The following is a 27,556-nucleotide window of genomic DNA, read 5'->3' on the forward strand; positions in this document are numbered from 1 at the left end:
TGTTTTGATTTGCATTTCTCTGATGACTAAAGATGTTGAACATTTCCGTAAGTGTCTTTCAGCCATTTTAGATTCCTCTGTTGAGAGTTCTCTATTTAGGTCTGTACTCCATTTTTTTTTAATTGAATTATTTGTTCTTTTGATGGCCAATTTCTTGAGTTCTTTGTATATTTTGGAGATCAGACCTCTGTCTGATGTGGGGTTAGTGAAGATCTTTTCCCATTCTGTAGGCTGTTGTTTTGTCTTGTTGACCATATCCTTTGCTTTACAGAAGCTTCTCAGTTTCAGGAGGTCCCATTTATTAATTGTTTCTCTCAGTGTCTATTTTACTGGGGTTATATTTAGAAAGTGGTCTCTTGTGCCAATACGTTCAAGTGTACTTCCCGCTTTCTCTTCTATGAAGTTCAGTGTGGCTGGCTTTTTGTTGAGGTCTTTATATTGTGTCTTTATTTCTAAAGATAACTCATGGATATTGTTTAAAACCCTCAAGAACCAAGGGAGTACATAGACAATGGAAACCGCTCATTCCTAATTTCCCATTCCAGATTCCCAGCATAAGCAATGAGAGAAGTTTCATGGCAGTTTTCTAAGAAGAGCTTACAGACACCTACAAGCAAAATGGGGCTAGCCTTTCCTCCCTCACATTTTTGTTGAACATATAACACGTTACACATATGTATATTGAAACAGTTGTATTTACATGAATATATGTTTGTTTACTATAACATGTTAAAATACTATATGAACCATAAACGCGTTCTCTAGTTATTTTGATGGCTGAAGAACACTCTTGTTTTCACACTGTTTACATAACCCAATTTTGTTTGCACTGTTGCTTATAGAATCCTGTTGTTTACATAATTCCCTATTATTGATATTTAGGTAGTTTTAGGATTTTACTTCTAACAGGATGCTACAAGGAACTTATGTCAACACACACCAGAGACTTCAGGATCCAAGAATACATGCTTCATAATTTTCATGACTGATGCTAGATTGTCTTCTAGATGGATCTGAAATCCACCATCCTGGACACATGGCTGTTCACACCCAAAGTCTATGGTGAGCAGGCCATGCCAAGGAAAGCTTGTTTAGAAAATTATCGGTAAACCCTGGCAAAGCATACCTGGCGACATTGTTTTTGTTTTTTAAAGAAAGGCTTCCCTGCACTAATTGGGCATGTTGAAGGCTGCTGGTGCCTCATCTTCAAGGTGTCAAGGAAACAGCTTTGTGTCACACCCCTCCTATCTACACCAGCTGTGCTGCAGAAGTCGCTGGCACCAGACCCTGCCAAAGCTGCTGCGTGGCTCCCAACTCACTGAGCTCCGATGAGTGATGGAGTCTTTTCTAAATTATTTTATGTCTCTTCTTATTTTAAAGCAAATTTGAGACACTATGACATTTACCCCAATGTATTTCATTATGCCTCCCCGAAAAATTATTATCATGTTCCCAACTGTGACTATAATGTCATTATCACAGTTCACAAAATTATCTGTAATTCCTTAGGATTATCTACTGAATGGGGCTGAAGTTTCACAATTGATTAAAGATACACTTAAAATTATTGGGTTCAAATCAATGTCTGGAACACATTTGGTTGCCTCTTACCTAAAGCAGCCCCTCCGAGAGACACACACACACATGCATGCACACACGCACACTTGCACACACGTGCACCCCCATACACACACATTGGCACACATGCACACACATATGTACATACACATGTTTACACACACATGCATACACATATGTACATACACATGTTTACACACATGCACACACACTTGCACACTCACACACACATGCACACATTAGCACACATTCACACACACATGCGCGCACACACTATTTTGTCCCACTGTCTTACTGAAAAGCCAGGTTCTGGGTCCTACAGTGACTCCCATTGTGGGTTTGCCTGTTTGCTTTGCTGTCACTTCGTTTACTCTGTGACCTCTTCCTCGGCTGTGAGCATGGAAGATTTGATTTGGCTCTGGTGGAGTGTTAGTATGAGAAAGTGACTGGGGGCTTTCCCGAGGGAGGGATATGTTTGATGGGATGTCTTCCTGAAGCAGGACCGAAGCAGCAACCGTTCCTGAGGCTCATGCGAGCATCTTTTTGACCACCTTTTCGTTGTGATCTAAGAAACTTCCTCTCTTTACTTCTAAACCACCCTTTCCAGAACCACAGCAGCTGTTTAGATTCTGAGCTCAGTCACAGGGTCACTTATGAGCTAGGCAAGTCCTGGCAAGTTTACCACTTACGGGCTCAGTGCCTGCCCGCCCCCTTGGTTCCAGCCACTTACCTCTTTTCTGTAGGACAGCTGTGTTGAAAACTTTCTATGCCGACAGAAATATTTCACATCTGCACTTGCCAGTATGGCAGCACTACCTATGGGTGACTCCTGAGTCCTTGAAATATGACCAGACTGAGGGTGAAATTGAAGTTTCAGTTGAATTTAAACAGCCCTGTGTGGTTAGTGGCTACCACCTTGCAAAGTGCGGCTCTGGAGCCGCTTCCCAATGAGCCACAGTTCTTTCCTACTTCTCTGAGACCTCACTGCTGCTATTTGAATGGGGGATTTCTAAAGAGAAATATTTAGTATATTTGGTTAGCGAGATTGACTTTGACTGAGCTGCTGCCGCCTTTGCTGGGTAGTCTGGCGATTAGCTGCACCAAATCTACTGGGGGACTCGGAAGCGGTACCAGGAGTTGATGGGTATAGGAAGCTGCTCCCTGTGCCCTGCTGGTAAAGAACTAACAATGAAATGGCAATTGACAAGGTGCCTAAGGGTGTGCTGGTATAGGTATTTTACTGTTCAATAGATATGTGGGCATAGCTTTGTCCAAAATGAATCTTAGGTGTTGATCTTTTTCTTTTCAATATAACTAACGTCCACCTTGGTTGAAATGTGAGCATCGGGCCTATGAGATGGCTCAGGGGGGTAAGGGAGCTTGCTGCTAAATCTGGCAACCTGAGTTCAATGCCTGGGACCCACATAATGGAAAGAAAGAGCCGTCTCTTACAAGTTGTCCTTTGACCCCCATACTCACATACCCACACCCTCACCCTGTCCCACAACACACAGAAAAATAGTTAAAAGCTTTTAATAAAAGTGTGAATTTAGGTGATCTATCTAGTTGTCTCCCAACCGGCAAGAAAGCTGACGCCATCACCTTTTTTATAGTGCTGCACTGGGTGGATAAACAGATGTGAGGATGGTTAGAACTTGGTCCCCACCCAAAGGGAACTTGCCATCTCGCCATAGGTTATTATACACTGGGTACCAATTACGTGGTAAGTATCTCATGATTCTTACTCGGTTCTTAGCATAACCTACAAAGCAAGGCATTGTTAGTCCCCGTTTATAGAAGAGGAAATGGTAGTCTGGGAGGTTAATAAGTTTTTAGTTCAAAGTGGTCCAGCCGCTTAATGGTAAAGCCAGGTCTGACCCAGGTCCCCATCCGCAGTCCCATCTGACATTCTGCACCCGTGGGCCCTACCTCATTGCCTGTCACACACCACGTCCTCCTGGCTTCTTCTCTCCCTGCAGAGGGAAAGGCGGGATCTACACAGGCAGAAGAACCCATGCCCTCCCTTTTATCACAGTATTTCAATGATCACCCTTCTCCACCTTGCTCTACTCACACCATACTGGTCTCTCCTACTTCAGAGATTCTGCACTGACTGGGCCTCTTTAAACAAAACACAGAAAATCCCCCAACACACACATTTTGAGCTGGAGAGATGGCTCAGCAGTTAAGAGCACTGGCTGCTCTTCCAGAGGACCCGTGTTCAATGCCCAGCACCCACGTGGTCGCTTCCAACTATTTGTAACTCTAGTCCCAAGGGATTCAGTGCTTGCTTCTGGCTTCTATTGAGCACAGGTCATAATATGGTGCCCAGACATCCATTGCAGACAAAAGACCCACACACATAAAATAAATTAAAATAAAAGACAAGTTTCATCCAGAACCTGAATGACTCTTGTAGGATTCTGAATCAGTGTCACTGTACTTAAAACCTAGCATGAGCCTGTGTTCTCCTTCTCCATTTTAACTTATCTCACTCGTTACTTTCAACTGTATTGTTGATAAGTGATTTCTTTACATTTATTATCAAGAAAAATCTGTGCACAAATATTAAAAGACAAATGGGGAACCTGAACTGAGTTACAAACTGATACTTACACCCTTTGTCACTTGTTCTTTGCTTGGAAAGGGGTGCCTCTTCCTTGGTCACATACATCCCCAAAGAAAACCCTTCCTCTGGGACCAAATGCTCCTCTCAATTGGCTAGTGGATCAGTGACAGAATTCTCATAACATTTCCCCCTTTTTGTCTAATTAAGAAGGGTCTTAAATGTAGCATAGTAAAACTGTATATAAGAATTATTACCAAGTATTGTCCAAAAAGAAAGAAAAGGGTAATAACCTTAACAAAAAATGAAACTACATACAACTAGAACAATTATAAAGTGAGAAATACATTCTCAATGTCTAGTGCCTAAGTGATTGGCAAATTTGTAGTGATTACTCCATTAGCTATTCTTGCCTGAAGAGTTAAAAGTTTTGTACCTAATATATGCCTTTTTGCCAAGATTCAGGAGAACTATAATTGTAACTGTCGAGTCTTTAACCCCATCAAAGACCTGAGAAGGAAATAATATTATCTGAGTAAGCAGGAAGTGCAAGCAAGCAACTTCTTAAAAGTGTGAGAAATGACAGAAAGAGCCTGGTTGCCTGGACAGTTACCCAAGGTTCCTCTGCAATGTTGGGACATCCACCTTTGACCTACTTGCCTAGAATATTGGACAGGCATTTTCAGAAGCAGGAAAATTTGAAGGACTACCCTGTTGTGGCAAAGTTCAGCAGTTGCCTTTCTTTGTGTCCTGCTTGTCCAGTTTGGACAGTATATTGTCAGTCTAGGCAAGGGCAGTTTCTTGCCTTAATGGCTAGTTCATGCCTCAAAGAAAACAGATTCCATATACAATTTCTTTGTTGCCCATCATTCTCATTAGAAGTAGATCATGCTGTCAGGAGCAGACTTGTCTCATGTCAAGAAAAGTCTAAGTTATTAAACATTTTAAATGCCATATTCTGTAGGTATTTGAAGTATTTTAAGATTACCTATCTATCTGAATATATCTCTGTATATCTAGAAAACCTAACTAACATGACTACAAGTTTTAGAGTTATCGGTGACTATTAACCTGTATTTCTTTATTATCCTAAATAACTTTTAATGACTAAAATTTTACATTGCATAATTAAATAAGCTGTATAGGTATGAGCTATATAGGAAATACCTTAAACAGAAATAGAAACAGATGTACAGTGTAAAGGACAATAACTTCAAATTTATAACAATATACAGCATATATTAAACAGTAGTAGAAGCATAACAGTATAACAAAAATAATCTTAAATTTGTATCAATATACAAAAATCCATACCAATGTAAATTATTTAAAACTAGTAGTAGCTTTTTTAGTTTGAAAGTAGATTCAGTAATACCTTTTAAAATCAAATCTATCGCCCCTTTTTTGACCATACCATAAACAACTTAAAAACACACACGCACACACACACACGATGACAAATATCTGAAACCCAGTGGAAGAACAAAAACCATCCACCCCATCTCTTGGGAATGTGGGTATCATGTTCTTAAAATTACTTCCTGATGTCTAGGGGGTGATGGCATCTCTAGGGGGACCCCTGGAATCATCCTGAGCAGTTTGTAGTACAAAACTGATCTTTGGGTAGTGTTTACCGGCTTAGTGGTGTTATCACAATCTGGGTAGAATTGTCATTGCAGAACCCCATCATCCTTTAGAGACTTTAGAGATGACCATCAGGAGTGTTTATTGTTCACTGCAGAAAGCATAAACATATTAAGTGTCGTGTGCAGTAAATCTTAGGGAGGTTAAAGGACCATGATCTATTAAATACATCTGGGTTATCCAGGCTTACATCCTCTCAATTGACTAGCAGACCGGTGACGGAATTCCTGTAACAGTATTGTATAAATATTAGTCCAGGTTTATCGAGGAGGCTGCCATCCATCCTCCACCCCCTCCCCCATGCAGCGTACGTTTCATGAGGGAGGATTTCTTTCCCTGACCTACTCTGCCCTGTAGTCCATTGTGTTCACCGTTAACTTTCCTAAACCCCAAACAGAGAGGCGATCCGTAAATGTCTGTTGTCTGAAGATGAATGACACTCAGGTGTCTTAATTGCCAAACTGCAGAATACTGATTCACACCTGCTTCTATTTTATATGTAAACACATACACGCTTGTCTATCCCAGTGAACTTGCCGGGGTTACTTTAAAATGCATGACTCCGTGGAACCGTGGAGGAGCCACAGATTAACCCATGCAGATATATGTTAAGCAGACAGTGCCTTGGCTTCAAGGTCACACGCTTGGTGTGATACTGGGGAAGCTGTTACTTGTGGTGTCTTGTTCAGCCAAGTCTGGTCAGAAAAATATGGAAACAAACTTCCATGTGTGAAAATACTGTCCCAGAACTGAAGTGTGGCTGTCAGTGAAGTTTTGGTGACTTTTGTCTCCTGCCCAAACAGGTATGCTGTACTTGGTATTGTCAGCCTTGTCACAAGAGGATGGTTAGGGAATATATTCTCTCACCTAGTTATACACACACACACACACACACATACACACACACACACATATATATACATATAATATTTATATTATACATATATATGAAGTAAGAAATATTACTTATTTAGACAATTTTATTTTATTTTTATTTTCAGTTGTTCAAGACTGACTTTTTCTGTCCAACCACCCTGGCTGTCCTGAAACTCTCTTTCTCAACCAGGCTGGCCTCAAAGTCACAGAGATCTGTCACCCCTGCCTCCCGAGTGTTGGGATTAAAGGTGTGGTGCCACCACCACCCAGCTAGTCAACTTGATGATTGGCTGTATTTCCAGTGATGGGCTTTTCAGAGTAGGGGTGTGCTGGCCCATGGTGCATGAGTAGGGAAGCATGTGACTTCAGGGGTAAGCTGTGGCACTTCCTGTCCTGATAATTCAGAATACTAAACAGAAATTATATTTCTTTCTGAAAATCAAAAGGTCGTTCTCGGGGAGAATTTGACTTCCAATTGTCCGGAGGTGATTTATGAGATCAAAGAAGAAACACCTGTGTTCTACAAGATCGTTCCTCACCCCGTGAAGGACATTTACATCTACCTAACAGCTGGGAAAGAGGTAGGCGAAGATGCTGCTTTTTGCTTCTGACTTATGAGCATGACGTAGTTCACGTATGTCTCTGTCCAGTGGCAAAGCTTTTACTTTGAGCCACCAGGTTGAAACACCGCTGCAGGCTTTGAGGAAACCTACAGAGGGTCATGGCCATGGAATTAAAATCCATCCAAACTGTCATCAGTAACTAAGCGAGAAATAATATCCATTTAGACAATTTTATTACTGGCTGTATTTCCAGTGCCAGATTTTTCGGGGGGGGGTGCTCACAAATGGGCACATAATCAGCAAAGTAACTGAATTTACACATTTACTGTGTGGGCACTGAATGGTTAGATGCGTTTATGAGTATGCCCAATGGGACTGGCTTTGGAACTCGGGGTTAATATCAGGCCACAGTCTCATACACATTCATGAACCAGGAAATCTATGTCAAGCACCCCCTCCACCACCCCCTCCACACACACTCTCTTAATCTATCTGGATGTTTCAGTTTTTCTTGTTTCTGCTTGCTGAAATAAAAACAATACCCTCTCAACGTTTTCTCCATCTTCAATAAAAGGAAACACAATTTGAAATTGAGTTCTTAGACTATGTGAGTCATTGTTCTCTGTATGGTCTTTCTGTATATGCCCAGAGTTGTGTATACATGTACACATGGATGTAATAAATAAATCTAATAGAATGTGTTAATAAAATTCTTACTCAACTTACATATGAAAAGTCTAAGACTTGGAACAGTTAAGTAGTTTCAGAAGATTTTATATATATATATATATATATATGAATGTGTGCAATGTTTGTGTATGCATAGAAATATTTGCAAATATAAATTATACATATGTATGGATATGCACATATACATACATGGTATGTATGTATACATGTGTAATGCACATATGCACTTATAATGTATGTGTGCAAATACATATATACTGTGTGTATCAATGATATACCTGTACACACATATATAATATGTATATGTGTGTCTGTATGTATCTTCAAGAAGGCTAGAACTCAAAATTTGCTCTAATTCTGAAGCCCATACAAAATGACACCAAATTCCAAACTTGTGAAAGATAGACTATCCTGGCCCGATAGCTTTGACCCATGACCCATTGAACACACCACGCATGAGGAAGGTAATTATGTAAAGGCTGTCACAGGTGCCCTTCCCCTTCCCCCATTTCTCATTTCTCATTTCTCTTCTCTTTCAGTCATTCTCAGGAGGAGAGCAATGACCGTCCTTCATGTGCTTTTTGAGTCAGGGTAGGGGCGGCAGTATCAAGTACTCTTAAAAAGGCCACGTTGCTCTTCGCGGTTTGAAAAGCCGTTGATAATCCAATGACCACGTTAGGATGGTCGCATCTGAACCTCCCACGGCCTTCTGGGCAGGCTCGCTTTGACATTCAAACCCTCCTTATTCTGTCTCTTCCCTGGGATCCCACATTTAAAGGACTTTTGTCTATTCAACAAACGGTGTTTATTAAGTAACCGTTCTCACTCCCAAGCTTTATTTCTCAAGGGCATCTCAAAACTGCCAGCCCGGGGACTGCCTGTGCCGCCCTGCAGAGCCGATAGAATTCCAACGGCCCAAAGCAAAGATACTGGAAGTCTGGTTTAATCGGTGCATGTTTTTCCATTTTGCTTTTCGAAATGTTGCAACTAGCTCATAAATTCCCATCAATGCCCGCAAAGACACTTCCAGAACTCCAAAATCCAGTGCTGTGGGCGAAAGACCGCTGTGAACAGACCAGTCGTTCAGAACTTCACTTCCTAGAAAATAAAGACTTTTCAATCCTTAATCACTTAAGCCTGAAGGCCGTCGAGACGGTTTTCAAGGGGGTGTCAAAACTTACTGTCTCCATATTCTTCACTTTAGTATTATTGCAAGAGGTTCTATTACTTAGCCAACCATGGTAGAGCACCCTTGAAATCATAGTACTTAAGAGGCTAAGGCAGGAGGATTGCAAATTGCAAATTAGACTTGGGCTAGATAGTGAGTTCTGTCTAAAACTAAAGAAAAAAAAAAACGCTACTCATTGACTGTGGCTGGGCCATTATGATCACCAGAGAAACCAAATGTAAAGAATTTCTTTCATCACCCCTAAAAAGATATTAATTTGAAAAGCCATGAGAAATCTGTAGGATGTTATCAACATGTGCCCGATAAACATAATCATATGCAGATATATGTACTGACAAGAAATAGTGTGTTCATCAGAAAGCATGTCTAATGCAAATATTTATAGTATCTTATCTCTTACACAGTTATTACATTTGTGCTTAAATACTCTCAATGGTCATTCTTGAAGAATGTTCTAGATCAAAGACTCTCGGCGAAAAGGGTCTTATCACCCATTGTTATTAATGCCTCTACAGTGTCATGGTGCTGGGCACATTCGAAGGCTCACACAAGCCCGTGCTAAGGAAACTTACTGACTCTTTCAGCCTAGGGGTTCGTGTTTGCTGGACCATGGCGCCGTTTTCTCCCATAATAGCAATAGCTGGGACTTACGACACAAATTATTTAGTATGCTTCACACTCTGCTTGTAATAACCCCGTAAAGTCGGCTCTGTCCTGGTGCCGCTTTTACAGACGACAAAACAAGGTTAGAGAGATTATGTGGCACTTAATAAAATCCCTCAGAATTAAAAAGATGTTTTGTGAGCTACAAGGAAATAAATATCCACACTCCGGTTAATTCTGGCTCAGACTTGCAGTCTTCCGGCTGCGTCTTGCCAGCAGCACCGGGAACTGGGAAGGAAGAGGGCGCACAGGGATCCTGCACGAATCAGCCTGGACCTGAAGGCTCCTCCTCAGAATATGCCCCCATTTTCTCCACAAACTCCTTCTAGAACTCTCCATTCCTCTATTTGTACTTCCCAGCATGCACAGCTTCCCAGGATAATGAGTTCCACAAGTTTTCTCACTACCCGCTGTGCAATTGTGCCTTCAGAAAATGTGCCAGGCGATACTTAGGCACTCCATGTTTGCCACCGCCTCTGCCTGCAGCCTGGATCTGCCCTGCACCGTTGACTGATAAATGAGAAAGGCATTCTCATTCTCTCTCTCTCTCTCTCTCTCTCTCTCTCTCTCTCTCTCTCTCTCTCTCTGTCTTTCTCTGTCTCTCTCTCAGGACAGGGAATGATTATTTTAATCCCTCCTCTATTTCTTTTTGTTTCATTTTTGTAGTCCTGGGAACCAAACCCAGCACCTTGAGCATGCTAGACAAGGGCTCCACTATTAAACCGCACCTTCAGCCCTGTCTCCTCCTGTTTCACACCCTGGAATGGGGGTGAGTCACTGAGCCGGGAGCCAAAGTGATGGAGATACCTTACTACCACTTCATTTCTGCATCCCTTGCCAAACTCATGCTGATCATTCTGGGACAGAACCACTGCTGTTCCTAGATGCTCGTTTCCATAGTGCAACTGACAATATTGACTGTCCCTGTGTGAAAATCAGGTGACCTGGCTCTGTGAGCCCCATGGAAATAGTTATCCACAGATCAGAAATATGACTATGGTAAGACTCACCTGAGAAGGCTCCTATAATACAGTCTCCAAGACTCCACCCCAGACTTGGCAAGAGTCTCAGCCACAGGCGAGTCTGGGAATACCGTCCTCTTGATACCTTCTGGGGATCAATTCCACAAAGCCCTCAAGACACCAAAATCTGTGGATGCTGAGATCCTTCAAAATTTTGCATATAGCCTGTATACATTCCTCCCATATACGTTAAATTATCTTTAGATTAGTTATGATGCCTCTGATATAATATTCCTAGGAGGAATAAAGTGGTGTTTGGTTTGGTTTTTGATTTCTTGAGACGGGGTTTCACTGTAGCTTTGGAGACTGTCCTGGAACTAGCTCTTGTAGACCAGGCTGGCCTCAAACTCACAGAGATCTGCCTGCCTCTGCCTCCCGAGTGCTGGGATTAAAGGCGTGCACCTCCACCGCCCGGTTAATAAAGTGTTAATACTATATAAATCATACCACTGCACCGTTCAGGGGACGAGAGGATGAAAATACACTGAGCAAATAGAGACACAATTTTTTTTCGGGTGTTTTCGATCTGCTCTTGGTTGAATTTCTGGGTTCAGGAGTCACTGGGGTGAATAGAGATGGCCTTCTGTGCTGCGGAAGGCTGGTTCTTACACACTGCATCCTGTCCTAGAACTGGAGACCTGCCATTGGATGCCACAGTGGAGACATTCAGGGCTCAGGTTGATGAATCTACTTTGTGGCCCTTCGCCAGATAAGATGTTGCAGGCGTCCCCCCACCCGCATCCCCACCCCAGTGTTGCTTGCGGTTGATTCCGTCTGAACTCATGTCCTCTTCATTTGCAGGTGAGGAGAATTCTTGTTGCAAACTGCAGTAAGCGCAACTCCTGCTTGGAGTGCCTAGCAGCAGCAGACCCCCACTGCGGCTGGTGCCTCCCGCTACAAAGGTATTTCCTAAATCCTTTCTCACCCTTCTCCGGAAAGTGTGATGCAGCCGGAACACTTGTTGCCCCTCTTTAATGATCCGTTCCCGGGCTGTGGGGGAGCAGAGCTTTCCAGGACCAAAACACATGGCATAACTGTAACTCATTCTTAAAGATGGTTCTGGCCACGTCAGTGCCATCAAGACATTTGACCCAGACCACGCGGGACCACCCAGGCTGGGGACAGCGGGCAGGGATGTGACTCGGGAAGGGAGGCTAGTGTAGGTGGATTTGCTTTGTATTTCCTACCAAGTTCACCAAGACTTCAGAGCGAGCCAAAAGGTTCTCCCTTAGAGAAGATAAAAGAAGAGGAATGTTTGAAAATTTTCAAATGAATCCTCATCATGCCATGGATTCTGCTCGCTCTGTGGAAGCCTTGTTATTGATGGCATTGTCTCGTCGTATCGCCGTGGGCCTGATGTACAATCTCAGTCTCCAGGCAGAATCTGCCCAGCCTGGTCTTGAATTACGACGCACACGACCCATCTAGGCTCAGGGGCGACTTGTAGCGGCTTCCTCTCCACGGCAGTTCTTAGCATCGCCGGGACCAGCCTGGTTAGATTCACTGTTGCCATGGTAACCCAGTACTCCAGCTCTTGCTATAGAAGCAGGGAGGAAAGAGCCTTCACTGCTGCTGCTGCTGCTGCTGCTGCTGCTGCGGCGGCGGCGGCTCAGGCAAGAATGGGGAGGGGGGCAAGCCACATAACAGTGGCTGTCAGATTGGTGCTTTCAGTTTTAAAAGGTGAAATAGATTAAAAAAAAAAACAGTGGAGCAGGTAGAGAGAGGCTGAGGGCAGAGCAAAGGGGCAGTGGTGGGGGATGAAGGCAATAGAGAAGTGAATTAGGAAGCTAATGGGGGAGCAGGAGGCATGAATGGAGATGGGTGGTTATGATGTTAGGGAGAGGCTCAGGAAACAGGCTAAAAATATGGAGATGGGATGAATTAAGAGTTCGTGGAGGAAGCCACAATCCGAGCTGCCGCAAGACGAGCAAGTGCCCCCTCCTCTGCCGCACCTCCTTGTGGGGCTCTTTCCCTGAGAGTCGCTGGCAGACAAAAGAAGCAGGGCCAAGGAAATTCATGAATAATTGTAATTGGTGGGAGCCCTTTCTTCTCGTCACATGCCCGAGAGTAGACTTTAAGAAATTAACTGATCACAGCCAGTATTGTGTGGTTGCTGTAGGTTTTTTCAGACCCACTCCATTTATGCAGCTTCTCTGGATGTCTGCGGAGAGAGAGCTCCAGGCAGGAGCCTATTCATGGGTGGTTGGTGACAGTGGCGGTGATTAAAAGCTGCATGGAGGTAGGGTCTGCTTGCTCAACAAGCTTGGGTCAGGAGTTGACGGGAGATGCCCAAGCCGGCAATAGAAATTTGGAGTTGGTTGTATTTTGATGGTACTTACAAGAAGCGGTAAGGTCAGAGTAGGGAGGGAATGCTGGCTGAAAAGAGGAGATGTTCAAGAGCTGAGCCCTGGAGTGCTCTGATGTTTAGGGTCAAGGAGAAACAGAATTAGAGAGGGAAACAATGAAGTATCTGAAAAGGATACTTAGGGGAGGATTCTGTTGCCAGGCAAGGAAAAGGAAGGGAGGGCAGTGCATGGTGCTGGCTCCTGCCAAGGAGGTCCAAGAGAGAACGGAGCCACTGGACTTAGTACATGGCAACCGGTGGTTGTGACAGAGGCCTGGGTATAGAGTGATACAAGGGACACTGAACAGTGAGCAAGGCGGCTCCTCGGGCATTAGGAGGAATGGCAGAGGAGAGATGGAGCAGATTCTGAAGCAGAAAGCAGAGTCCAGAGAGTTTAGGGTTCTAAAACATTGTTTTTCATGGTATTTTAATTGGAATGGAGCAATGCATGTTCCATAGCACGTGTGTAGAGGTCAGAGGACAGCTCGTGGGAGTTAACGCTCTTCTTCTACCATATGGGTCTCGGGGACCGACCTCAGGTTGTTAAGTCTGGCCGGTGAAGGCACCTGCCAAGCCGACTCACTAGTCCAAGTTTTGGGTTTTATAAGATGCATATAATAATGGTGTCTGGGGCTGGAGAGATGGCGGTTCAGTCAGTCTCTACAGTGCTTGCCATGAAAACACTAGGGTCTGAGTTTTGATCTCTGGCACCTACCTAAAAAGTCAGCCATGCTAGAGTGTGCCTGTAACCCTAGTGTTGGAAGAGCAGAGACAGGAGAATTCCTGCAAGTCCATTGGTCATACAGTCTAGCCAAATTGGTGAGCTCTAAGTTCATTGAGGGACCACACATACACACACACACACACACACACAAGCAAGCATGCACACAGACACAGATATACACACACACACACACACACACACACACGTAAGCAAGCATGCACACACAGACACACACAAAGCAAGCATGCATACACAGACACACATAGACACATACAAAGCAAGCATGCACACAGATACAGATACACACATTTACACACGCACACAAGCAAGCATGCACACACAGACACAGATACCACACACACACACACACACACACACACATCCCACTCCACACCAGTGCCTTTCAGTGTTGTTGAGAAGATTCCAATAGAAAAGAAGAGAACAAGAGTAGTTGTGTGAGGTCTTTCAGCAGACGATAGGAAATGTGACCTAATATGTCAGCGGGGAAGGCAGCCTCCGAGCAGGCTGGGAAGGAGGCTGCAGAGCCTGGACCCCAGAACTGGTAGGGGTGGACGCATGTTCAGGGTCTGTTCATATCGCTCTGTGCATTCTCCATGACCTCAGACCAGGAGAAGCAGGGTCCTGGGATGGGGCCTGTGGAGAGGGAGCCCCGGAGCTTTGGAAAGAAGTCGAGCAAGAAGCACACGGACAGGAGCTCAGGCCAAGACCTGAGAAAACAGAGTATGGGTGTTTGGCATTCTTGGGGTCCACCTGGGGCTTATGATTTTGCCTTTGAAACAGAAGCGTGGTTTTGCTTCACCCAAGTCTGATCTAGCTCTGGGGCTGTTGTTCACTTTAGCAAGAGTGTGGGGACAAGTACACAAAGGGTGACTGGTGCCACTGCCACTCTGGACATTGCTGTGTGTCATAAGGGACTCCTGAGTATGAAGGAGGGAGATGGGGACACACTATGGGTAAGAGACATGAGAGAGTGGTAAGGTCCACGCTCTGGACCTGTCGTTGGAGAAGTAGGGAGAGAGTACTGGCCGGATTGTGTGTGGTTTAAAGTTGAGGTGACAGAGATGTGGAGTTACTGGGCATGATAAGGTCTGCGGGGTGGTTATAGCATGGAGGTTGTGAAGGAGAACAAGATTACTGAGCAAAGAACAGTCAGGGACCTACGGTGGTCACGGGACTATTAGATGAATCAACCGTCTGTGTGTCAGTCTCAGGCCCAATGTTGAAGAGGGAGGTATGAAGTAGGCAAGAAATAAGGGTAAGTAGTACCATGTCGGGTGAGGGTGGACAATGGAGGTGACTCTGCGCGGAGGGGTCAAGGATGGTGTCTGTGGACAACATGAACCTCAACTCTGGGAAGTGGTCAGAAAGAGAACCATGCTGAAGAGGCAGTTAGGCCCAGGTAGACCACCTATGGTTGGTGAGAGGAAGCAGCCAGCCCTTTAGAGGGACATGGGGGAAGCTATGGTCCCCAGGGAGGAACAGTAAGCCCGGTGAAAAGGGCTGTTGGAGAACTGGGTGAGGACCCCAGGCCATCCTTAGCAGTTAGCTGTCAAGTCTCTTTTCTGGTTCCCCTGTTTCTTCTCTTGCTCCCTCACCCTTGCTGAGCACTGTCCAGTAAGAACAATCCTTTAAGACTCTGCACCAGGTGGTGCCCCCCAGATTTGTTAACTCTAGTGACTCGCCCTCCTCCAACTCAGCCAGATCCCCTCCTGCAGGTTAGGCGCCCTGTGATCTGCAGCTCTGCTCTCTCCGTGGTCACCTTAGCCTCACTGATTGTCTTTCTGATTCGAGAACATTCCAGTAGTGTTCCTGCCTACCCGGGGTCTGCTCCTGAACTTCTGATTGCTCCATCTTAGCACACTCTCCCCCATGTTAGTTCTTTCTTTGTTGTTTGGTCCAGAATAAATGCCAATTTCCACCCCACTACCCAGTATTGTCAGATAACCGACCCCTTACTGTTGACGGAGGTTTCTGTCCTGCCCAGTTCCCGCAGTCGTTAAGTCCCCCCAAAAATCACGCAGAGGTCTACATTAATTATGAACTGATTGGCCTAGCATTTCAGGCTTCTTATTAACTCCTATAACTTACATTAGCCCATAATTCTTGTCTATGTTAGCCACGTGGCTTGGTACAGTCACATCTTGCTTGCTCTGTGTCTGGGTGACGACTGCAGACTGAAACTCCCCTCTTCCCAAAATTCTCGTTGCCCTGCCTCTACTTCCTGCCTACCTACTGGCCAATCAGCATTTTCTTAAAATACAGTTGGTTGACAGGGTACAGACCATTGTCCCACGACCCCCACTTATGATTATATTACTGTTTTGTGTTCTCTGTGGTCCATCACTGTAGTTTTATTCCTCAATCTCCCCTTTTATGCTGTCATACGCAGTGTGCTCCAAAAACATATTAAGTGATCGAGGTAAGTTGAGTGACTGGCAGGGCAGTATCCGTGGCTTTATGTATCAGCAAACATTCTGGGGTCATGGTCGATGGCCCTTCATAGCTACCTCACCTCACCTCATCTCACCTCACTTGGTTCCCAGCTGCCTTGGTTCTGGCCTAAGATAAAATGAAGCTATGCCTCAGATCTGTGACTCATGTTGAGCTCTTAGTACCATTCAAAATTAGGAATGCTAAAGGGGCTGTTTTTGTATGATGGCGGAGCATCCCACTGTGTTTATTTTAAATGTCACAGATTTATTTAGAAAAAAATAATTCTTTTCGGTGTTGAGAAGGTTGAACTTTCTTGTATACATGTCTAGAAAGTGGATTTGGGAAGGGAGGGGGGCCAAGAACATGATCTTAATTCCGCTTTGATTTGGTGTTAAGAATAGGCACCCAGGATAAGCAGATAAAAACCAAATAAACAATGAGGTCTAGGAAGTCTAGTGTTTTATTGTGGGAACCTCAAATTCAACCTGCGCTACATTTGTGTGTGTGGGTAGAAAGAGAATTTTTTGTTCAGGATGAATATCTTGGGGTTGGAAGCGGTGTCTCAGTTTCTCCCGTACTGCAAAGCACAGCGCATGTGTTCAGTTATGGATTCCTACAAACCTGGCAATCCTGAGCCGATGAGCCGATGGGGTTCCAAAAGTTCATTTGTAAGTTCGTTTGGCTCAACGAGTGCATTTCCTCGTAAAAACCATGTCACAAGTTGGGGATGGATTCCCAAGCCAGCCCCCAAAATTCAGTTTTTCTAATTTCAACGAGTATTTGTTGAAATCCTACCAAGAGCCCAGTGTGGGAAGTGAGATGGCCTGTTGCTGGGGAGGAAAGCCAGACGCCATTCCTGGCTCCAAAGGACTTACGTGCAAGGTAAGAGGGCAAGCACGGCAGAGGCCAGTGTCCGCTCATCCAGTCATACATCTGCTAGTCAACGTTTATGGCGTGCCCGCATGTTCTAAGCCCAATGTTTCATCGGGAGACACAGTGGTTTCCAAATGGTGTTTACAGTCTAATGGTAGATAGAGGTCAGTTTATTTTTGAGTTTTCTGTTTCAATAACACCACCTACTAAACAACTACCCATTTCGTAGTGGCCTAAAGAACAGGTATTTAGTTACATTTAATTTTCTCACTCATGTCTGCTCTGGGGAGGAGCAAGAGGTTTGCATCATGCTGTAGGTGAGACTCTGGTCTGTTATACATGTCTCTTGTGGCGTACCTACTCTTGTTAAGTCAGGTAGCAGCTGCACAAGACCCCAAGCTAAGTTCCATGTTCACTGATATTCCATTGCTAAAGCAAGCTCCACAGTCAAGCCTAGCATCAGTAGGATAGGGAAATACACTATTTCATTCTATCTAGTTGGACACGTTATCAAATGGCATGGCAAAGGGCAACGTGGATGAGTAATTTTGGTACAGGAGGGCTTGGGGCCTTGGGAACATGAATCTCAACTCTCAGGAAGTAAAGGAGATAAATGAAACAGAGTGTGATGGGGATATGCATAGAAGACATAGGATTTCATAGCAACCCATAAAGAGCGTCTAACTCAAGTGCGAAAGGTTGGGGGAAGTTTCACGGGGAAGAGATAACTCAGCCAAAGCTGAAGCACAGGCAGATATCAGCGGGGGAGACTGGCTGAGGGAACAGGCTGGCAAAGAGTGTAATGAGTTCCTGGCCTGAAGGTGAGTGTGGATGAGCCATGGTATAGCAGGGGAGTGGCGGGAGATGAGGGGGTCGCGACCAACGGGGCGGATGAGGGAAGGCCTCATAAATTGTGTTCAGGAAGTTGGATTTTGGTAGAAGGGTCGTGAGGAGCCACTGCCCAGCTTCCATCAGGAGAGCGAGCAACCAATTTGAAGTAAGATGACATGTCTGGCACCCGGCGGATGGGACAGCAGGCGGTTGTAGAAACTGGGGCTAGGTTGGTGTGGTAGTGGGAAGAAGTGGGCAGGTTCCAGAGTTTGAGAGCGATTTGGAACCGAGCGCTGACAGGACGTGGTGATTAATTGAATTCCCCCTAGGGCGAGGCACGCTAAAAATAGGGCCCTAAAATGAAAAATAAAAGATCAAGGTGGCCACTGCTTTTCTGGAAGACGTATTCTTTCTCCCTTGACCCAGCACCTCACAAAGGGAAGAGCTGATACCCAAACAAGTTAGAGTCTTCCTGTGGCCCAGGCACTCGGTAGATACAAGATTGGCGGTCAAAGGAGAGACCTCAGGTCAGAGGGTGAAGGATTTCTGAGAAGATGCCCAACGGGGGTGAGTTCTAACTCTTTTACCTACAATACAGGGAATCTTCTGTTGAGGTTACGGGGGAGTGTGTGCAGACTTGGGGAACAGACAGAGGTGTCCTTTACTGAGCAGGGTATAGAAGGGGAGGTCTGCTTGAAATAAGCAGCGTTGACTTCCATACTGGAGCCCTGAATGGTATAGCAGCGGCAGAATAAGTAAAGCTCCTAAAGCTGCCTTGCACGGAACGGGGTCTGCGCTTCTGTGTAAATAACTTGCATGGTCTTCTCTATGTCAAAGCAGGGTTGATGGTAGTGTATCCACCTTGGGGGCTGCTGACAGGGTTCAGCCAGGTAATATCCATGAAACTGAAGGCGGAGTCTGGCTCCCGGGAAGTGCTGGGGTAATGTGAGCATTAGTGGGAGTTGAGGAGGGACCACCAGGATTGCCCTCAGCTTCCGAGGGGTAAGGAAGTCTGAAATTGGGCCTGGAAGCACGGGTGGATTTAAACCAAGGGCAGATGTGGGTTGGAGACTTCTCGTGCTAGAAAAGCAGCTCAGCCTGAGGCCTGTTCAGGGAGTGGCAGGTTGGATTTTTGTCTCTAGGACACTGACTAGGAAGGAAGGGATAAGGGTGTTGGGTGGGATCAGGAAGTGAAGGCTCGGGGTTTAGATTTAATTAGTACGTGCTGGGAGCTCATTAAAGGGATTCAAGCAAAGGACTGTGTCTTTAAAAGATTTATGTCTTGCAAAGATTATCATGTTGGCAGTATGGGAGATGAACTGCCTCAAGTCAGGCATCAGCGGGACCTACCTCCCCCTCCTCATGTATCCTGTAGAGTGAGTTTATTTTGTATCTCTTCCTGGGTCATCTGCTTGGTCATTTTCCTTGGGCCCAGTCACACCATGGAGTCTGGACTGGGTCTTTCTCAGAAAACAAGCCTTGCAAGAATAGCCATACACGCCAGTTCCTTAACAAGTCCCATGCACAGGATAGAGACAGAGCCCCCAACATGCTAATTACAGGGTATCCGGATGCCCCCTTGATTATTTGTATATATTTAACCTGCCCTGTATTCTTCTGCCTGTCTCCCCTCCCCCCCATGGTGACAGTTGGAAGACCTTCAGGCAACCCCTAGTAGCTATTTTGAAATCTTCAGCCCCTCTTGGGCTGTACTAAGTGCAGGATTCTGAAACGGATCATTTCTCAGCTCAGTCTACCAGCAAAGCCCCTCACGGTCCAGCTTGTGCCTGACCCCTGAAGGGTTGGCAGACGTAGAATGGACCTAGATACAGAAGTAGAATGAAGGTTTGTGTTCTAAAACTTGGCATTGACAGGCCATGGAGCACAGGACATGTGGCCATGCTCTTCTGAAGCCCGGGCGAATAATCTCCAATGCGGATGCTGCCCTGTAGCATCCTGCTAGCAAACTCCAGAGTGAGCTGGCTCAGAGAGTGTGCCTTGAACACAGACCTCCCCAGGAGACTCCATCCTGTGCCTGCTTGTCCTTCCTGGTGCCCTAAGCAGTCAGGGATCAGTACTGTCACCACCCTGCTTTCTAGAGGAGAAGATAGGCTGGGTTTTCCTTCATCTCCAGCTCCTGCTGTGAGGAGCACTTGGTGGCTTCAAGAACATGAAATGTTTACACTGCAGCTCCGGAAGTAAGGACTCTGAAGTGGGGTTTCAGGAGACCGTAAGCTTGTAGAAACGTCCCAAGTCCTTCCCTTTTCCAGCTTCTCAGGGCAGGTCACATCCCTCATCAGCTTCTCCTTCCTGCACTTGCAAAGCCAACAGTGCATCATCGCCAGACTCCGCTGGTCCTGCTCGCCCATCTCTGACCCTGATGCTAACGTGGGGGTGCAGAGATAACTGCAAAGCCGTCCCACCTTAAGAGTCTTACCTAGTCCATATTTGCAGTGTTCACCATAACATAGTCATGGTTCCCGTGGATTAGAGTGTAGACCTCTTTAGAGGCCATTCTTCCCCAGCCTCAGATTATACAAATCTGGGTTTATCTCTAACTCCCAAGCCATCCCATTGTCTACCATTGTAGGAAAGAGGCCGAGAGACAGGAAGGACATGGCGTCCCTCCCACGTGGACGTTTCATAAGAACCTGTGGGCTGAGAAAGGGAACAGAACTCAGGGCCCTCTCTAGTTGCAGAAACTGCTCTGCACATTCATCAACAGATACTACGAGCCAGATGTTCTCAGCCCTCCCAGTAAGTTACACAGATTCTTTTTACGTTCATGCAAGTCCTCCGAGTAAAGGATTTTCGTTTTCTGGAGTTAGCATAGCGGAAGTTACCACAAAGCTGGCAGCTTAAAACAGCACACATGGATCTGTTGCATTTCCAGAGGCCAAATGTCTGAAACCAAGGTATCCGTAGGGCCAGGTACCCTGTGGAGGCCCCTAATGCAAGATCTGTCCTCTCAAGTCCCTGCTTCTGGTGGCACCTGGTGCTCCTTGGCTCATGGTAGAATAGCTGTCTCGGTCTGGAGTCATGTGGCCTCCTTCCTCGTATGCATCCAAATCTCTCTCTCCTTTCTCCTAGCAAGATACCAGTCACTGCAAACTCTAAAACCAGGATAATCTCACCTTGAGCGCCTTAACTAATAACCCCTTCAAAGCTTATTTCCGAGGAGGGCGGCATTCTGAGGATATGGGTGGGCATGTCATTGGGAAGGAAGGACAACCATCTCAGAGTCAGCAAGGAACCAGCACAGGAGAAAACAAGTGGGACTAAATAAAATTGAGGAAGGGAAAGTGGGGCAAAGGGAGCAGGTTTAAACGGAGGGGTCCCGGAAGGCCTTCCTGGGACAGAAGGAACGTGTTCAGTCTTCTGTGTCACTGTAGTATTTAGCGGAATGGCCAGGAAGATGCTTGGAGACAGAAGAGCTACCTTCCTTCCTTCCTTCTTTCCTATTAAGGATATGTTCTTGCGCAGATCTCTGGCTTGAAGCCTGTGCGGTGACACGTCTCTCTGGTCCAGTGCAACTGTAATGACAGTGATAATGATAATAATGGGATTTGGGGGAGGTCCCTCCTCCTCCTGTGAGGACCCCATTGTGCCGACTAATTGTATAGAAACAAGTAGGGCAACTGTCTGTGGGGTGGAAGCAGTGGGGAGCAGAGAGGAATGTGCTGTTCCGGCCTTGGGGCATTCCTGAATGACCCTGGCACAGGCTGAACCTGTGCATCTGGGTTATTATGAATGCTGGAAGGGGCTCAGGGAACCTTTCCACACTAGAATGGGGTCTGGGACCAAGCCCAGTACCCTGGGTTCTTTCTCCCCTTTGCTAGCTGCTGGAAGAGGTATATAAGCTAAGCCTACTTACTGCAGAAGCAGGAGGTAAAGAGGGGCAGAGTATTGAGGGGCACGGCCCCGCTGTTGGCCTCTCAGGTGGGTGACAATGGCTATGTTCACACTGCTCAGAAGCCAGCTTGGTTTGTTTGGTAGGTGTGGGCAACTGAGTACCTCAGGCCTCAGCATCGCAACTCCGGTATTTATCCTCACCGTCTCTTTAAGTGATGCTCTGACTTCCAACAAGCCCCATTAAGAGCACCCCTTCTAGTAAACACATTTTAATGGAATGGAAAGGTTTTTTTTTTTTAAAATGACCTTATCAAAGGCAGCATGCACTTTCATAAGCATGTATTGATTGGCTTTTAAAAATTCTTCAAATGTTTTCGCTTGTCTCTGTGACCTCACGTTTGTCCTGTTCCCAGCAACTCTTCCCCTCCTGAATACCATGTTCAGATCTGCATCCCAAGGCCTGCCTGCCAGTCTTAGTTTTTGCTCTTGTATACCAGCTTGCAATGCCAGGCTGTTTCCGTTCTGTTATTTGGATTGTGCACTGTTTCTGATAGGCAAGATGGGAATTGATATGACCCTCAAGAGGAAGGCCTGTAGTATTATTGCCACCTAGTCAGTGCTGGAGAAATGGACCCCAAGAGCCTAAAAAGTGTCCTTGGTGACACAGGGGATGTGTACGATAGAGGTAGAACCCAGACCTCCCTGAGCCAAGAGGCATCATTTTTTCACTTTTATTTCCACACTACCTAGTTTTTCCTAAACACCTTCCCCACATTCTCCTGTAAAATGTCTGTACTGGAAATGAAAAGTGAAAACTTTTAGTACGCCCATTGGTCGCTGAAGAACCACACAGAGTAAAGGCCCCAAATCCCTTTTGTGTGAGTGTTTCAGTCTGCAAATGTGTTTTTATGTGTGCTAAGCAGCTCCAAGTTCTAAGACAAAGAGTGATTTTCCACTGTGCCAGTTAACAGACCAACCTCATGGACAGAAATCAATGAAACGACTTAGGCTGGTATCGTGGAGACACAGGCAAGAATTTAGTCCCTTTAAATTTTAATTCTTATTCCAACTCGGCTAACCTTTGTTGAATACCAGCAATGGGGCCAGATCCTTGACTGGATTCTGGGAAAAACAAAGATGAGCGAGGCTGTGCCCCAGAGAAGCTAAAATATTAGTGTGGGAAGTGGGTAGTCAACAAATACTCTTAACAGATGCTTTTCACGACCCAAGGAGACACCCAAAATCCCTTTCCTTCTGGGGGATGGGAGAGCTGTAAAAGTCTGCTAAGAACCTTGTGCTGTGTTCACACTTGTATTGACAAAAACATACTGGATATCGAAGTAGTATAGAGAAACTATGCAAAGGGACATCTGGTCAACCTTATTATTCAGATTCCTATCTAGTCGCTAGCATTTTATATTTGTTTAGCTAATTAAGACACAAAGTTTTCTGACTCTGCCATGTGAATTATTGCTGTCTTAGTTACTGTTCTATTTCTGCAAAGAGGCACCATGGCCAAGGCAACTCTTAAAAAAAAAAAGCATTTAATTGTGAGCTTCCTTACGGTTTTAGGTTAGTTCATGATCATTATGGTGAGAAGCAGAGAGGCCCGGTGCTGGGGCAGTAGCTGAGAGCTCTACATTGTGATCCACAGGCAGAAGCCAGAAACAGACAGACAGATTGGGTGTGGTGTGTGTTTTTGGAAACCGTGAAGCCCCCAGCCCCCAATGACAAACCTTTTCCAACAAGGCCACACCACCTAAGACTTCCCAAATAGTTCCACTAACAAACATTTAAATATACAAGTTAATGGGATCCATTATCATTCAAACTACCCTGGCTTCCCAGTCAAAACAGTTGGGCATAGCTTAGTGTGTAACTGGAATCTCTAGTTCCTCAAGAGAACACTCAGCAAGAGTTCAGAGTGGGTGCCTCGCTCATCCTAGTCTTGGCGAGTTATAAGGCACAGTGGCATATTTGAGGCCCTCAGAGACTTGCAGCAGGAGACCTTTTTAATTTTATGTAAGATTTAACCCACATTTCTTGGTCTGAACACATCTCACTAAATTCCATATAACCTGTATTTTCCTCTATGGACATGTCCTGGGAAGATCAACATAGTATCACTTTGGTACTTCTGTTCCCACTATGGAAGACTATAAAAATATTGAACAATTGCTATAACGCAAAGAGTGTGGATGCTGTTTCTAGACAGTAGATACCATGCCAACCAACCTCCCTATTCCGCAGTTACCTTGCGTTTGACCCTCAAGAGGAAGTAACAGAAGTTGACAGTAACAGTGATGCCTGTTTCGTGAAGCTTAATGAATTTTTCCTACTGGTCCTAGAAATAATGCAAGATCCATAGCAGAACAAAAGTGCTGTGGCTTGAATGCCCCCCCCCCAAAAGCCTGTGCTGGAAACAACCCCTGGCACAACGGTGTTGGGAGGTGGGATCTCATGGGAGATGTTTAGTTCCTGAGAGCTCTACACTCACGAATGGGCTAATGTATGAAAGGGATTACGGCTGCGCTTGTGATTTCTTACTATTTTATATATACACACCTTCTCCTGAATTGCTGTCTTCTGCCATAGGATGATGTAGCAAAATGGCTCTTGCTGGATCCAAGCCATTGGCCTTGGATTTCCTAGCCTTTGGAGCAGTTTTCCACTGATGACTTTCTGTCACAGGGACACAAAGTGGTCTGAGGGGTAGGCTCCTCAGTTAGCTACCATGTTAACTATTGTGAGTGCCAACACAGGGCAGTAGAGGATAACATGGTCTTGTCATGCCATCCTGCTTAATTCAGAATCTCAGTTTTCCCACATAATAACTGTGCCTTAGGAAAGTAATGGGGAGGCTTGTTAAACCGCACTTCCCCGTGTCTGTTAATTGGGGACAATTGTGATAGATAGTTCCTTTGTAGGTTTTTGTGTGAAGAATAAATGAATGAAATCATGTGAAAGGCATTGCCTGGCACGCTAGGCATTTTTGCCATTTAAAAAAATACTAGATTCATGTGTTATTAGTGTAGTTTTCTCATGCAGACTGACTTGCAGATCAGTGATGAAGATCCAATTTTTCAGCTTTCTTAGCAAGTTATTTTGGTCTTGTATTTTGGCATTCCCCCTTCCTGATTCTGGGAGCCTTTAATTCAGAGTTTCGTTTGTCACAGTGACTTCCTATTCTCCTTCATTTAACGGAGTCTGCCCCCTTCATCTTGTGGACGGGCAGCTGTAATGAATGTCACCCGACTCTGGAGACCACCTGGTCCCTCTTTTGTGCTCTGTACCTTTCCTAAAGACGGAGACCTCTGTTGCAAATCACTTATCCTTGGGATGCTCTTGGAGGAAACACCCCCCCTTGAAGATGCAGGTGCCTGTGTGAGAGGAGAGAAGCTGGATCGTTGGCTTGTTAAAAGTTTCCTGATATTTTATCAGCGTAGGATCTTTGGCACAGGTCACGCTCACCCTGCATTCGAGCCAATTACCTGATATTTAGTTATCAGATTCCTTCGGGGACGGTCTGCTCTTGGTGAACAATTAGATTAGAGGATGCTGATGCAATTCTAGTGGCAGGAAGTAGGAGTTACATTTCTGTGCTCAGAGTTTCTATTTCAAGGTTGAGTAAGTGGTAAATTTTTTACTGAGCGATTCTAGCCTAATAGAGTCAGATTCTCAAGGTTTGCCTCCTCCCCCAACCCAACCCAGCCCAGCACAGGGGCACTTCACCTACCTGGAAACTTCAGGTTTCAGAAGTGGGTCTTTCTGTCCTTTGTGTGAGCGTGAAAACAATTGATAGTTTAAGCCATGCCCATTTTTTAAAAAAAAAAAATAGAAATGCTATACAAATACAATACAATAATAATAAATTTAAAAGTCAATCCAGTTGGGCACCATTCCCAGACTACCAACTGAGCAGAAACACAAATAAATAAAGAAGAAGAAAAGCTGCTATATAATTCAAATGGCTACAGTCTCCTTGTTCTCTGCTATTCTTTTATTGCAGATATATAATATCAAGGCTACATTATGGGTAAATGGGTTTTGTGGCCTAACCTGGAAACCTAATCACTGCTTATAATATTATTTATATGGGAGAAATAAATTTTATATTATAAACAGATGGTTTGCAAGCAATTTTTGGAGCACAATAGGCTTGTGGGGATAAGTCCACCAGGGATTTTAATCTTTAGCAGAACTGGATGCCGTGATGATAAAAATCCAAGGCCTCTTAGGATCTCCCTGTTAAGTGTTCTCACCTGAAACCTCACCATGCTTTTTGTGCTAAAGATGGCCTCACCCTCTATGTTTTCTGGTACCTGAGACTCCCTTCCCTGTCTTGCCTGAGACTAGCCACGCTTTTTTAACTCCGCTGAGGCCCAGGAAACAAGGAGGCACCCTGAGAGGTCTTATCCTGTGCCCTTTAGAAAATGGTGACTAAAGTCCTAGGAAGCTGTCCAGCTAGGTGGTCAAGCGTGTAGTTCCAAGGTCAGACTTCTGCCACTTGACAGCCACATAACGGTGAATGAGCCTGCCTGTGTGCCTTTGAACTTATTTTGTCCCTAAAGAACAGTGGTTCTCAACTTGTAGGTTCGACCCCTTTGGAGATCAAATGACCCTTTCACAGGGGTCGCCTAAGACCATTGGAAAACACAGATGTTTACGTTAAGATTCTTAACAGTAGCAAAATTACAGTTATGAAGTAGCAACAAAAGTAGTTTTGTGGTTGGGGGTCACCACAGCATGAGGAACTGTATTAGAGGGTTGTAGCATTTGGAAGGTTGAGAACCACTGGCGTAGGAGGATATAGTTGTGAGAGCTGGCTGTAAACTTTAGAACAGTGCCCAGCACCAATACTGTTGCCTCCATGCTTGGGTGGGGTAACTTATCAGGGATCTTAGGGACTACACAGATTTCTATTTATTTCGGAAGCAAACTCAATATATCAGAGTGCTTTCTGAACTTCAAACTGCAAGCTTAGAAGTATCTGAAGCTCCCTGTTTACCTCTTAGGGACTGTGTAGATTTGGAACATGTTTTCTGGGTTACAGATGGGGGAGGTGGTCTGTTTTCTTATATATTCAAGTGGCGGTATTAAAGTCTATTATTACTTTCAACAAGTTGAGCTCTATAACACATTTATAGTAAACTGAGAACAGGCTTCTTAAATACTTGCATGCACTAATTGTTACCACATAAAGAGTTTTTCACCTAAGAAAAGCTTTTTTGAAAATTTAACTTATTTTTCTTCAGGAAATCTTTTCTTCTCATTTGGACAGCTTTATTTTCTAATTTTCAAGTAGATTTCTATCTACTTATTGACTTTATCATGTAGGCATGAGATCTAATTAGGAATAGAAACAAAATAAAATAAAACAGTATTTTAGTCGGGTTTCTAGAGGAACAATGCATATATGAACATGTATGTATGTATGCATGTATGTATGTGTGTGTGTGTACATTAAATTAGCTTCACTGAAATAGTAACTACTGTCTCCTATCTGAGAACCCGGTAGTTGCTTGGTCCTTGAAGCTGGGGGCCTCAACAGTTAGAGTAATCCCACCATGGCTATCCCACAGTGAGGAGGCTGAGAACCCGGTAGCTACCTAGTCTCCAAGGCTGGGTACCTCTGCAGTCTCTGTCTGGTGCCAGAAACTTGGAAGATTCGTAGAGAGCTGCTAGTT

General features: G+C 44.9%; 1 protein-coding gene across 2 annotated transcripts in view; it reads left to right on the forward strand.

The window, feature by feature from the left end:
* Plxnc1 (plexin C1) overlaps positions 1-27,556 on the forward strand; it is a 151,708-nt gene that overhangs the window by 30,580 nt on the left and 93,572 nt on the right. For both annotated transcript variants that reach the window (XM_048418318.3, XM_085683337.2), the window contains exons 3-4: positions 7,111-7,245; positions 11,593-11,693. In XM_048418318.3, coding sequence (XP_048274275.3) covers positions 7,111-7,245; positions 11,593-11,693 — 236 coding nt within the window. The remainder of the gene's footprint in view (positions 1-7,110; positions 7,246-11,592; positions 11,694-27,556) is intronic.

Source organism: Myodes glareolus, chromosome 26 (genome assembly GCF_982192425.1).
Source record: "Myodes glareolus chromosome 26, mMyoGla1.1, whole genome shotgun sequence".
Classification (NCBI taxonomy): Eukaryota; Metazoa; Chordata; class Mammalia; order Rodentia; family Cricetidae; genus Myodes; species Myodes glareolus.